General features: G+C 38.4%; 1 protein-coding gene across 1 annotated transcript in view; it reads left to right on the top strand.

Moving 5' to 3' along the window:
* The window catches only part of ARL8B (ARF like GTPase 8B), a 56,971-nt gene that overhangs the window by 34,771 nt on the left and 8,938 nt on the right, over positions 1 to 13,262 (top strand). Inside the window, exons 2-4 of the mRNA XM_080809675.1 lie at positions 8,911 to 8,991; positions 10,470 to 10,543; positions 11,087 to 11,180. Coding sequence (XP_080665801.1) covers positions 8,911 to 8,991; positions 10,470 to 10,543; positions 11,087 to 11,180 — 249 coding nt within the window. The remainder of the gene's footprint in view (positions 1 to 8,910; positions 8,992 to 10,469; positions 10,544 to 11,086; positions 11,181 to 13,262) is intronic.

The raw sequence follows: 13,262 nt of genomic DNA, 5'->3' as shown, positions 1-13,262 counted from the left end.
GGAGTCATGTTTTCAGTCATTTTGTTGGAATCACAGAGTATGTAGTTCTTTCAGATTGAGTCTTTCATTTAGATATGTTTTTAAGATTCCTTCATGGATTTTTGTGGTTTGGTAGCTTCATTTCTTTCTAGTATTGAATAATATTCCATTTCCTTGATATGACAGTCTACGTATTTACTTACGTTTTGGCTGCTTCCAAGTTTTAGCAGTTACACATAAAGATGCTGTAAGCATTAATGTGTAGTTTTTTGTGTGGACTTAAGTTTTCAACATCTTTGGATAAATATGAAGGAGCATGATTGCTGGATTGAATGGTAAGAGTATATTTGGTTTCATAAGAAACCACCAAACTGTCTCTGATAGTGGCTATACCGTTTTGCATTCCCACCAGTAACAAGTGAGAATTGCTGTTGTTCCACATCCTTATCAGCATTTGGTATTATTGGTGCACCAGATTTTGGCTACTCTAATGTACCAGTGGTATCTCATTTTAATTTACATTTTCCTAATAACATATAATGTGCAGTATCTTTTTGTATGCTTATTTGCCATCTCTGTATCTTCTTTGGTGAAGTATCGGTTGAAGTCTGTGGCTCATTTTTTTTTTTTTTTTTTTTTTTTTTTTTTTTTTTGTTTGTTTATTTTTTTTTATTTTATTTTATTTTATTTTTTTTATTTTAATAAACATATAATGTATTTTTATCCCCAGGGGTACAGGTCTGTGAATCGTCTGGTTTACACATTTCACAGCACTCATCATAGCACATACCCTCCCCAATGTCCATTTCCCCACCACCCTCTCCCATCCCCCTTCCCCCCCGCAACCCTCAGTCTGTTTCTTGAGATTGAGTCTTTTATGGTTTGTCTCCCTCCCAATCCCATCTTTTCATTTTTTCTTCTCCTACCTCCCCCCAAACCCCCCCACCTTGCATCTCCACTTCCTCATATCAAAGAGATCATATGATAGTTATATTTCTCCGATTGACTTATTTCGCTAAGCATGATACCCTCTAGTTCCATCCACATCGTCGCAAATGGCAAGATTTCATGTCTTTTGATGGCTGCATAGTATTCCATTGTGTATATATACCACATCTTCTTTATCCATTCATCTGTTGATGGACATCTAGGCGCTTTCCACAGTTTGGCTATTGTGGACATTGCTGCTATAAACATTCGGGTGCACGTGCCCCTTCGGAGCACCACGTTTGTATCTTTAGGATATATACCCAGGAGTGCAATTGCTGGGTCGTAGGGTAGCTCTATTTTCAGTTTTTTGAGGAACCTCCACACTGTTTTCCAGAGTGGTTGCACCAGCTTGCATTCCCACCAACAGTGTAGGAGGGTTCCCCTCTCTCCGCATCCTCGCCAGCATCTGTCATTTCTTGACTTGTTAATTTTAGCCATTCTGACTGGTGTGAGGTGGTATCTCATTGTGGTTTTGATTTGTATTTCCCTGATGCCGAGTGATGTGGAGCATTTTTTCATGTGTCTGTTGGCCATCTGGATGTCTTCCTTGCAGAAATGTCTGTTCATGTCCTCTGCCCATTTCTTGACTGGATTATTTGTTCTTTGGGTATTGAGTTTGATAAGCTCTTTATAGATTCTGGATACGAGCCCTTTATCTGATATGTCGTTTGCAAATATCTTCTCCCATTCTGTCAGTTGTCTTTTGGTTTTGTTAACTGTTTCCTTTGCTGTGCAAAAGCTTTTGATCTTGATGAAATCCCAATAGTTCATTTTTGCCCTTGCTTCTGTCGCCTTTGGCGATGTTCCTAGGAAGAAGTTGCTGCGGTGGAGGTCAAAGAGGTTGCTGCCTGCATTCTCCTCAAGGATTTTGATAGATTCCTTTCGCACATTGAGGTCCTTCATCCACTTTGAGTCTATTTTCGTGTGTGGTGTAAGGAAATAGTCCAATTTCATTTTTCTGCATGTGGCTGTCCAATTTTCCCAGCACCATTTGTTGAAGAGGCTGTCTTTTTTCCATTGGATATTCTTTCCTGCTTTGTCGAAGATTAGTTGACCATAGAGTTGAGGGTCTATTTCTGGGCTCTCTATTCTGTTCCATTGGTCTATATGTCTGTTTTTGTGCCAGTACCATACCGTCTTGATGATGACAGCTTTGTAATAGAGCTTGAAGTCTGGAATTGTGATACCACCGACTTTGGCTTTCTTTTTCAATATTCCTTTGGCTATTCGAGGTCTTTTCTGGTTCCATATAAATTTTAGGATTATTTGTTCTATTTCTTTAAAAAAAATAGATGGGATTTTGATAGGGATTGCATTAAATGTGTAGATTGCTTTAGGTAAAATAGACATTTTCACAATATTTGTTCTTCCAATCCATGAGCATGGAATATTTTTCCATTTCTTTGTGTCTTCCTCAATTTCTTTCATGAGTACTTTATAGTTTTCTGAGTATAGATTCTTTGCCTCTTTGGTTAGATTTATTCCTAGGTATCTTATGGTTTTGGGTACGATGGTAAATGGGACTGACTCCTCAATTTCTCTTTCTTCTGTCTTGTTGTTAGTGTAAAGAAATGCGACTGATTTCTGTGCATTGACTTTATATCCTGACACTTTACTGAATTCCTGTATAAGTTCTAGCAGTTTTGGAGTGGAGCCTTTTGGGTTTTCCACATATAGTATCATATCATCTGCAAAGAGTGATAGTTTGACTTCTTCTTTGCCGATTTGGATGCCTTTAATTTCTTTTTGTTGTCTGATTGCTGAGGCTAGGACTTCTAGTACTATATTGAACAGCAGTGGTGATAACGGACATCCCTGCCGTGTTCCTGACCTTAGCGGAAAAGCTTTCAGTTTTTCTCCATTGAGAATGATATTTGCGGTGGGTTTTTCATAGATGGCTTTGATAATGTTGAGGTATGTGCCTTCTATCCCTACACTTTGAAGAGTTTTAATCAGGAAGGGATGCTGCACTTTGTCAAACGCTTTTTCAGCATCTATTGAGAGTATCATATGGTTCTTACTCTTTCTTTTATTAATGTATTGTATCACATTGATGGATTTGCGGATGTTGAACCAACCTTGCAGCCCTGGAATAAATCCCACTTGGTCGTGGTGAATAATCCTTTTAATGTACTGTTGGATCCTATTGGCCAGTATTTTGGTGAGAATTTTCGCATCTGTGTTCATCAAGGATATTGGTCTGTAATTCTCTTTTTTGGTGGGATCCTTGTCTGCTTTTGGGATCAAGGTGATGCTGGCCTCATAGAATGAGTTTGGAAGTTTTCCTTCCATTTCTATTTTTTGGAACAGTTTCAGGAGAATAGGAATTAATTCTTCTTTAAATGTTTGGTAGAATTCCCCTGGGAAGCCGTCTGGTCCTGGACTTTTGTTTGTTTGGAGATTTTTGATGACTGTTTCAATCTCCTTACTGGTTATGGGTCTGTTCAGGTTATCTATTTCTTCCTGGTTCAGTTGTGGTAGTTTATACATCTCTAGAAATGTATCCATTTCTTCCAGGTTGTCAAATTTGTTGCCATAGAGTTGCTCGTAGTATGTTCTTATAATTGTTTGTATTTCTTTGGTGTTGGTTGTGATCTCTCCTCTTTCATTCATGATTTTATTTATTTGCGTCCTTTCTCTTTTCTTTTTGATAAGTCTGGCCAGGGGCTTATCAATCTTATTAATTCTTTCAAAGAACCAGCTCCTAGTTTTGTTGATTTGTTCTATTGTTTTTTTAGTTTCTATTTCATTGATTTCTGCTCTGATCTTTATGATTTCTCTTCTCCTGCTGGGTTTGGGCTTTCTTTGTTGTTCTCTCTCCAGCTCCTTTAGGTGTAGGGTTAGGTTGTGTATTTGAGACCTTTCTTGTTTCTTGAGAAAGGCTTGCACTGCTATATATTTTCCTCTCAGGACTGCCTTTGTTGTGTCCCACAGATTTTGAACTGTTGTGTTTTCATTATCATTTGTTTCCATGAATTTTTTCAATTCTTCTTTAATTTCCTGGTTGACCCATTCATTTTTTAGAAGGATGCTGTTTAGTCTCCATGTATTTGCGTTCTTTCCAAATTTCCTCTTGTGATTGAGTTCGAGCTTCAGAGCATTGTGGTCTGAAAATATGCAGGGAATGATCTCGATCTTTTGGTACCGATTGAGACCTGATTTATGACCCAGGATGTGGTCTATTCTGGAGAATGTTCCATGTGCACTAGAGAAGAATGTATATTCTGTTGCTTTGGGATGGAATGTTCTGAATATATCTGTGATGTCCATTTGGTCCAGTGTGTCATTTAAGGCCTTTATTTCCTTGTTGATCTTTTGCTTAGATGATCTGTCCATTTCAGTGAGGGGAGTGTTAAAGTCCCCTGCTATTATTGTATTACTGTCGATGTATTTCTTTGATTTTGTTATTAATTGGTTTATATAGTTGGCTGCTCCCATGTTAGGGGCATAGATATTTAAGATTGTTAGATCTTCTTGTTGGACAGACCCTTTGAGTATGATATAGTGTCCTTCCTCATCTCTTATTATAGTCTTTGGCTTAAAATCTAATTGATCTGATATAAGGATTGCCACCCCAGCTTTCTTCTGATGTCCATTAGCATGGTACATTGTTTTCCACCCCCTCACTTTAAATCTGGAGGTGTCTTCGGGTCTAAAATGAGTTTCTTGTAGGCAGCATATGGATGGGTTTTGTTTTTTTATCCATTCTGATACCCTGTGTCTTTTGATTGGGGCATTTAGCCCATTAACATTCAGGGTAACTATTGAGAGATATGAATTGAGTGCCATTGTATTGCCTGTAAGATGATTGTTACTGTATATTGTTTCTGTTTCTTTCTGATCTACTACTTTTAGGGTCTCTCTTTGCTTAGAGGACCCCTTTCAATATTTCCTGTAGAGCTGGTTTGGTGTTTGCAAATTCTTTCAGCTTTTGTTTGTCCTGGAAGCTCTTTATCTCTCCTTCTATTTTCAATGATAGCCTAGCCGGATATAGTATTCTTGGCTGCATGTTTTTCTCGTTTAGTGCTCTGAATATATCATGCCAGTTCTTTCTGGCCTGCCAGGTCTCTGTGGATAGGTCCGCTGCCAATCTAATGTTTTTACCCTTGTATGTTACAGACTTCTTTTCCCGGGCTGCTTTCAGGATTTTCTCTTTGTCGCTAAGACTTGTAAATTTTACTATCAGGTGACGAGGTGTGGACCTATTTTTATTGATTTTGAGGGGCGTTCTTAGCATCTCCTGGATTTTGATGTTTGTTCCCTTTGCCATATTAGGGAAATTCTCTCCAATAATTGTCTCCAATATACCTTCTGCTCCCCTCTCTCTTTCTTCTTCTTCTGGAATCCCAATTATTCTAATGTTGTGTCGTCTTATGGTGTCACTTATCTCTCGAATCCTCTCCTCGTGTTCCAGTAGTTGTTTGTCTCTCTTTTGCTCAGCTTCTTTATTCTCTGTCATTTGGTCTTCTATGTCACTAATTCTTTCTTCTGCCTCATTTATCCTGGCAGTGAGAGCTTCCATTTTTGATTGCACCTCATGAATAGCTTTTTTGATTTCAACTTGGTTAGATTTTAGTTCTTTTATTTCTCCAGAAAGGGCTTTTATCTCTCCGGAGAGGGTTTCTCTAATATCTTCTATGCCTTTTTCGAGCCCGGCTAGAACCTTGAGAATTGTCATTCTGAACTCTAGATCTGTCATGCTACCTATGTCTGTATTGATTAGGTCTCCAGCCTTCGGTACGGCCTCTTGTTCTTTTTTTTGAGGTGAGTTTTTCCGCCTTGTCATTTTGTCCAGGTAGGATTTGCTTTCTCCTGCTGTGGAATTCCGCTGTTCTTGGTGACTGAAGTTGGTTTTGGATGGTTTCTTGTTGATCTTCTGGGGGAGGGGCCTGTTGTAGTGATTCTCAAGTGTCTTTGCCGCAGGTGGAATTGCACTGCCCTTGCCAGGGGCCGGGCTAAGTAATCCGCTCGGGTTCGCTTTCGGGAGCTTTTGTTCCCTGAGCGCTTTCCGTAGAGTTCCGGAGGACGGGAATGAAGATGGGGGCCTCCCAATCTCTCGGCCCGGAGGAGCCGAGAGCTTGGGGTTCCGCTCCTCAGTGCGCTCTCAGAGCAAAGCGCCCAATAGCCCCGCCTCCCTGGCTTGCGGTCGCGCCTCGAGGAAAGCAGTCAATTGTTGGAGCTGGAGAAAAGCGCTGGGTCGCTTTTGTCTCCGCGGCCTGCGGCCGCGCTCCGAGCCCACCCAGCCTGCGACCGGCACAAGGTAACCCCGGGCTTAGAGCTCACTCCTCGGCTTTGTCGCTATAGCCGGCTTCCCCGCTCTAATACCTGCGAGCTCTGCGGCACTCAGACACCCCCAGTCCTTCTGTGACCCCGCGGGTCCTGGGGTTATGCTGACCCCGCCTGGGTTTCCCCCCAGTTTAGCCTCTGGAGCGATGTCTCCCAGTGGAGCCGACTTTTAAAAGTCCCGGTTTTTTGCTCCGTCGCTCCGCCGCTTGCCTGGTGCCGGCCCCTCCCCCCGGGGTCTATCTTCCCGTCGCTTTGGATTCACTTCTCCGCAGGTCCTACCTTTCAGAAAGTGATCGATTTTCTGTTTCTGGGATTGTTGCTCTTCTTCTCTTCGATTTCCCGTTGGATTTGTAGGTGTTCACAATGGTTAGATAAGCTATCTAGCTGATCTCCTGCTACCCGATGTCGTCTCAGCCTGCTACTTCTCCGCCATCTTGACTTTTGTGGCTCATTTTTTAATTAGGTTTTTTTTTTTCATATTGTTGAGGTTTTAAGAGTTCTTTGTATATTTTGGATAATAGCCCTTTATTGGATGTATTTTTTTAGAAATATTTTCTCTTACTCTGTGCCTCTTTTCTAACTCTGTAACTCTTCTAAATCTTGTTTGCATAGCAGTTTTTAATTTTAAGGAAGTCCACCATATTGTTGCTTTCATTGATAGTGCCTTTGGTGTTGCCTTTGGTTCCCTTTTAATCAGGTTATATTTTTGTTGTATCATTGCTAGTTTTGATATATGCAGTTTTGATGTCATGACTAGATTTTCACATATAAATCATATGTGAAAGTTCTGAGAATGATAACATTTAATATAAGTGAAAATAGTGATTGTGGTTAACATCTTTTTTCTGAAATCAGCCTGAATTCCACTGAATGGGGCGGGATTAGGGAATGTAGAACTTTGGAGTTATTTAGAGGAAATTAATTTGTGCTCAGGACTTGTAGACAGTTTTAGAATCATGTGTGGCTAGCATAAGGTCACAACAAACAATCAACCAGTGTTAGGGCCTTGAAAATAGTCCTGTTTGTTTAACCATTCCTTTGTTGAGAGATTTCCTAATCCTGGGCTGTTTACCTAAAAAGAGTCAGGTCAACTGAGAAATTAATATTTGGTAAATACAATTTATAAATATGTAAATGTATAAAGTCAGTATTAGCTGTGATTCATTAGATGTAGTTTGTAATTGTAGTCAAAACTAAGAATATGAGGGACATCTGGGTGACACAGCAGGTTGGGGATCTGACTGAGGTTTCTGCTCAGGTCATGATCTCAGGGTGATGACATTGAGCCCTGCACTGGATTCTGTGCTCAGCGAGGAGTCTTCTTGAGATTCTCTCCCTAGCCCCCCTCTCCACACCTTCTACTTGTGCTCTTTTTCTCTCTCTCAAATAAATAAAATCTTTAAAAAAATAAGAAATGTGAAAGCTATTATGAGGATTATGATACTTTATAGTGAAGGATAAAAGATTTGAATGTTTAAATGAACAAACCATGTGCCTGGATGGAGAAACTTGATCCTGGTTAAATATCAAGAATCGATATAGGGCAATCCTCAAATTAATAGTTAATATACTTCTAGTCAATATTTTAACTGAAATATGAATTTCTAAAGTTTATTTGGAACGTGAGTGATGAACCAAGACAGTTTTAAAAGCATTCCAAATTTTTGATCTTCTATATAGAATCAGAAATTGTACAAGATGAAATAATTCATTTAATCCTAATTTAGGAATAAACAGACTAGTGGAAAAGTATTGACTCAGATATAGAAGTATCTCTGTATGACATTTGGCATATCACTTCAAATTAGGGATGTGGATTTTTAAATGAGGAGTGAGATGATTGAAAAAAGGAACTTTCTCCAGATGGATGAACATTTTAAATTTTAAAAGGGCATTTAATTACTATTAGAAATATTTTAATCTTATGATAAGGTCATAAGCCAAAAAGAGAATAGAATTGATTACATAAAAGGAAAACCTATACAATGGCAAAATATTTTATAAGCCTTGTTTAAAAGACAGACTTGGAAAAACTAGTTAGCATTGAGTTGTAAATTGTCAAAATAATTTAAGTGCTAAAAATGGAGAACTTTGACGTTTCACTTCTGATTTCCTACTTTGTTAACACTTATGTATAGGTGGGAAATGAATAAATTTTCATTTATAGTTGTAATATATAATATTTCTTTTTTAAACTTAAGGAAATACGTAAGAAGTTATAATCCTATTTAAAGTATCTTTTTTTTAAAGGGAATATGCGTTTGTATGAATGAAATAATGTATCTCTTCAAGAATTGTGGTTAAAAGGAATGTTTTCTTTTCTTTCTTTTTTGTTTTTTTAAAGGAGAGTGAGTAGGAGCAAGGGGAGAGGGAGAGAGAGAATGTTTAAGCAGGCTCCACGCCCACTGAAGAGGGGCTTGATCTCACAACCCTGAGATCATCACCTGAGCTGAAATCAAGAGTTGGACACTTAACTGACTGAGCCACCCAGGCATATGTATAAAGAATGTTTTCTTAAGACAGTTTGTTAACCACCACTAAAAAATTAGTTATATACTGAAATGGTTATAGAAGCATTGTTGATTTCTGAAGCTTATTGCCATGTTATATGTCTTAATAAATGTTGATTAACTTCAGATGTTTTCTTTTGTTCAGTCAGGTCAGTTCAGTGAAGATATGATACCCACAGTGGGCTTTAACATGAGGAAAGTAACTAAAGGTAACGTCACAATAAAGGTACGTGACCTTCTTGCCATACTTGATTTAAATTGTCAGCATACACAGCTACAGATTTTTCTGTTCCTTTGTTTTTTACATGCTTATTCGTACTTCTTAACTCATGAATGGGTACATTCCAAACAAATGTAAATCAGTTGTTTTTTTCTTTCATATATCAGAATGTGTAAGTTGAAATGTTAAGAGCCATAAAAAAACTTAACATATGGCTTGGCAGAATTATATTTGGGATGTAGATGTTCCTAGGAAATAAAAATCCCATGTTTGAGATCCTGTATTTGGAATTACATTTGTATTGGTATTATATTATTTCATGGACAGTATTTTATATTGAAAGATAATTTATTATTTATAATATTGGTAATTTAATATTATATTTATGGTACATATATGGTAACCCAGCTTTCTCTTTCTTTGCTACTAAGCGCTGAAATTAAAACTGTAAAATAAGAAAGCTAACTAGGTAAACATAATTTTGTTTTGAGAATGAGTTTGACAGGTTTAATTAAATCCTGGGCTGTTGGATTGTTTACCAGGGGCTATATTTTAGGTTTTTTTGGGTGTGTTCTATAGTTCATGGGAGTCTACTTGTAATTGTCTGAGCCCTTACAGTCATTTCACCCAATTTCTATGGCTCACAGAAGCTGCTTACTAAATTCTTTCTGGAGCTCATCTAATGAAGCTTCTTATTTTTCATGTATAGGTTTTTTAATGCATATTACAGGTGTCTGTACTTAAAGTGGAAGCCTCTTGAAGACAAATGTTATGACTTAAGACGTTTAGGTAGCCCAGTGTCCAGAATAGTACCTACGGAGTAGGCTAACTATGGAATTATTGTGGGTAGTAGCTTTCGTATAGATACAATAAATTTGTAAATGGTTAGGCATTAATGCATACCCAGTCAAACAATTAAATCTTAATAGATTCTGGATGATGCGTGGTTCGGTACATGCTGAAAGTGTCCTCTTAAAGATACATTTTCTTTCTTTTTTTAAAAAATATTTTATTTATTTGACAGAGATCACAAGTAGGCAGAGAGGCAGAGAGAGAGAGGGGGGGAAGCAGGCTCCCTGCTGAGCAGAGAACCCTATGGGGGGCTTGATCCCAGGACCCTGAGATCATGACCTGAGCCGAAGGCAGAGGCTTAACCCACTGAGCCACCCAGGCGCCCCTTTAAATATACATTTTCAATACAGAAATTTATTGGTTAGCAAGCAAAGAAGGTATTGCACAAAATTTTCTTCAGTAGAACCTATTAGATCCCGTGTAAACTTATGAAATATGAACTTCAAGTTTAGAGGTGGACTCGAGCTTCTAGATTAAGAACTTGTTTCAGCTTAAGTTTTTCAGGAGTAATTTGGCTCTGACATTGTGGAAATGGGCGTATCTGCCTGATGTTCTCTCCTTCTTCAGCTACTTTTTCTTTCAAATTATTACTTAAAATATCTTTATTAAGAATTGTCTCTCTTGATTTAAAGATTTGGGACATAGGAGGACAACCCCGATTCCGAAGCATGTGGGAACGATACTGCAGAGGAGTCAATGCCATTGTGTAAGCGCTTCTTAAAAAGGTCAATTTAGGTTTCTGGGAAAAAACTTGTTTTTAATACTTGCAAAGACTCAATTTTTATTTCATGAAGTAATAGTCTTTATTAGTGTAATCCTGTTAATATGAAACTTTAACAAATATCATAAATGAGAGTTTTAGTTGTTTTTTTTTTTTTTTTGTTTATGCTGCTAAGAGCTAAGGGTTATAAATGTTTTACTGTCATATGTTAGCATCTAAATATAGTCTGTTTAAAAGTATTTTTGAGTACTGAGCTTTTCTTTATCTGAGTCTTTATTATTAACAATTTCAGTGATGTGAATCTTTTTTAAAGTAAGTTTGTTTATTTATTTATTTATTTAAGTAATCTCTACACCCTCTATGGGGCCCAAACTCAGAATCCCAAGATCAAAAGTCGCATTCTATTCTGACTGAGCCAGCCAGGTGCCCCTTAGTAGTGTAAATTTGAAAATTAAAAATCTTCATCCCCAATTGTGACCATCAGAGAATTTGGAGACTAGAGATACTGAAGTCACTTTTTCTTTTAAGTTATATGATAGATGCTGCTGATCGTGAAAAGATAGAAGCCTCTCGAAATGAACTACATAATCTTCTAGATAAGCCACAGTTACAAGGAATTCCAGTAAGTATGGAGTTCTTGTTATTTTATATGATTATAAGAGTTATTATTTTTAAAATTATGATTTATTATGTTAAATGTCTTAAAATCTTAAAAGACTTATTAACTGAATATTAGCCATATACTGGGTACTGTGCTTTTTATTAATTTCTTAACCAGCTAGTTATTAAACTATATACAATAGGAGCAATGCTCAGTCCTGGGGATACAGTGATGAACAGAAGTGAACAGAAGCATGCTTCCTGCCATCATGGAGCTTATGGTTTAGTAGGAAAGGTAGATGCCATGAAATCACTTGAATAATACAGCTCTGATAAGTGCTATGAGGGAGAGGTACCAGGGGCCATGAGAGTTATAAATTAGAGGGGATATTTGATTTAGACTGGGGGAAGAAAGAAGGATTCTCTGAGGAAGTGATGATTGAGCTGAATGGTGAGGATATGTAGACATGTGAGGAAAAAAGAGTTGTAGCCAAAGCCTTTTGGTAGGAGGAAGCAAGGCACTGAGAGGAGGCCAGTCTCCCTAGAGCAAAAGCAGAGTGAGAGGGTGGGGAGAGTGTGGTGAGCCATGTGGCAGCTAGGGTACTAAAGGGAGGCTGGGCTGGACTATGTGGGAAACTGTTGCTAGTTTTAAAGCTTTTTTCTGAAGTGTTTCTTTTTTCTTTCCTTTTTTTTTTTTTAAAGATTTAATTTATTAGAGAGCACATGTGGGTGGGGGGAGGGGGAGGAGCAGAGGGGGAAGGAGAAGTAGAGTGCTCTGAGTACAGAGCTGGTGGGAGGGTGTCTGACCCCATGACCCTGAGCCAAAAATCAGGAATAAGACGCTCAACTGCTCCACTGACGGGCCAACCGAGCCACCCAGGCACTCACTGTTGTAGTATTTTAAATGTCAGATTTATTACTTAAGTCATTGTGATTTCATTTTAAGAATGGGTTAAAGTGGCAAGGGGGACTATAAGGAGGGCAGTTTTGGGAAGCTGTTGAAGTTGTCTTGGCAAATTACAGTACCATGGGTTAGGGTGGTGGTAGACAAGATGATGAGAAGGAAACAGATTTTAGGGATATTTAGGAACGCCGTCTACCCGACTTCTTAATGGATTGGAAGAGGAGATGGAAAGAATAATTCCTAGTTGTTTCTGGTTCATGAAGTTAGATGGAAGGTGGTGCCATTTGTTGAGCTGAAGAATGTTGGCAAAGGACCATGCTTTAGCCTCATGACAAGTTCATGAATGTCAAATACTTGAGGTATATTATCTCAGGTAATCCTAGCAACATAATGAAGTTTGTGGTTATCCCTCCTTTAGAACAGTTGTTCTTCATGGTTACATGGCAACATTACCTGTTGTGCAACCAGGTTTTGAATCCATGTCTATCTGACTTCAAAGCCTATTCTTTTTCTCCTGTGTTAAAACTTAGTTCTGTATACCTACCAGAAGTAAAAATCAGTCTTCCCTTAAGGTCACCATAAGCCTTCTTAGTTGCAGGCAGTAAAAAGCTGACTTAACGTAGAAAGGAATTCATTGAAAGGATATTGGGTAGCTCACAGAGTCTCTGAGAAGGCTACACATAAGCAGGTTCAGGAAATAAGCTGGAACAAGGAAGCTAACCAGCTGCCAGAATCATATCCAAACTCACACCACAGAGTAAGTCTGTTGACCACATGCAGTTTCTGAACACTAGACACAATTGTTCTGATTGGAAAGTCATTTAGCTCTTTCCCTTTCCCTATCAGAATGGTTCTCTATTGCGCTTTCTTGCATCACTGCTTCTGCATGGAAAGGTTTGGTTCATCCTAGATTATGCATCCATGCTCTAGCAGAGAGGAAAGCTGGGGGAAAAATTATCCATAGAAGCAAGTAGTTTTATCAGGAGGCAGGTTCATAAGGTAGGAGGAGAGTTCTTAAATGTAGTAAGAGGGTCAAAATGCCAGGTAACCCTGAAACTGACAGCTGATCACAAATGGCCATGATACTATTTTTAGAAATTCAGTCAGGTCTAGCCTGAGAACCTAGTGTGACTTAAATAAGAATATGGAGAGGGGTGAAAGTTGGGGAAGGGGAGACAGGCTGTGGTTTAACATTGTCCT

The sequence above is a fragment of the Martes martes genome, assembly GCF_963455335.1.
Source record: "Martes martes genome assembly, chromosome: 1".
NCBI lineage: Eukaryota > Metazoa > Chordata > Mammalia > Carnivora > Mustelidae > Martes > Martes martes.
The sequence above is the reverse complement of the archived record's forward strand: the minus strand, read 5'-3'. Positions and strand labels throughout refer to the sequence as shown.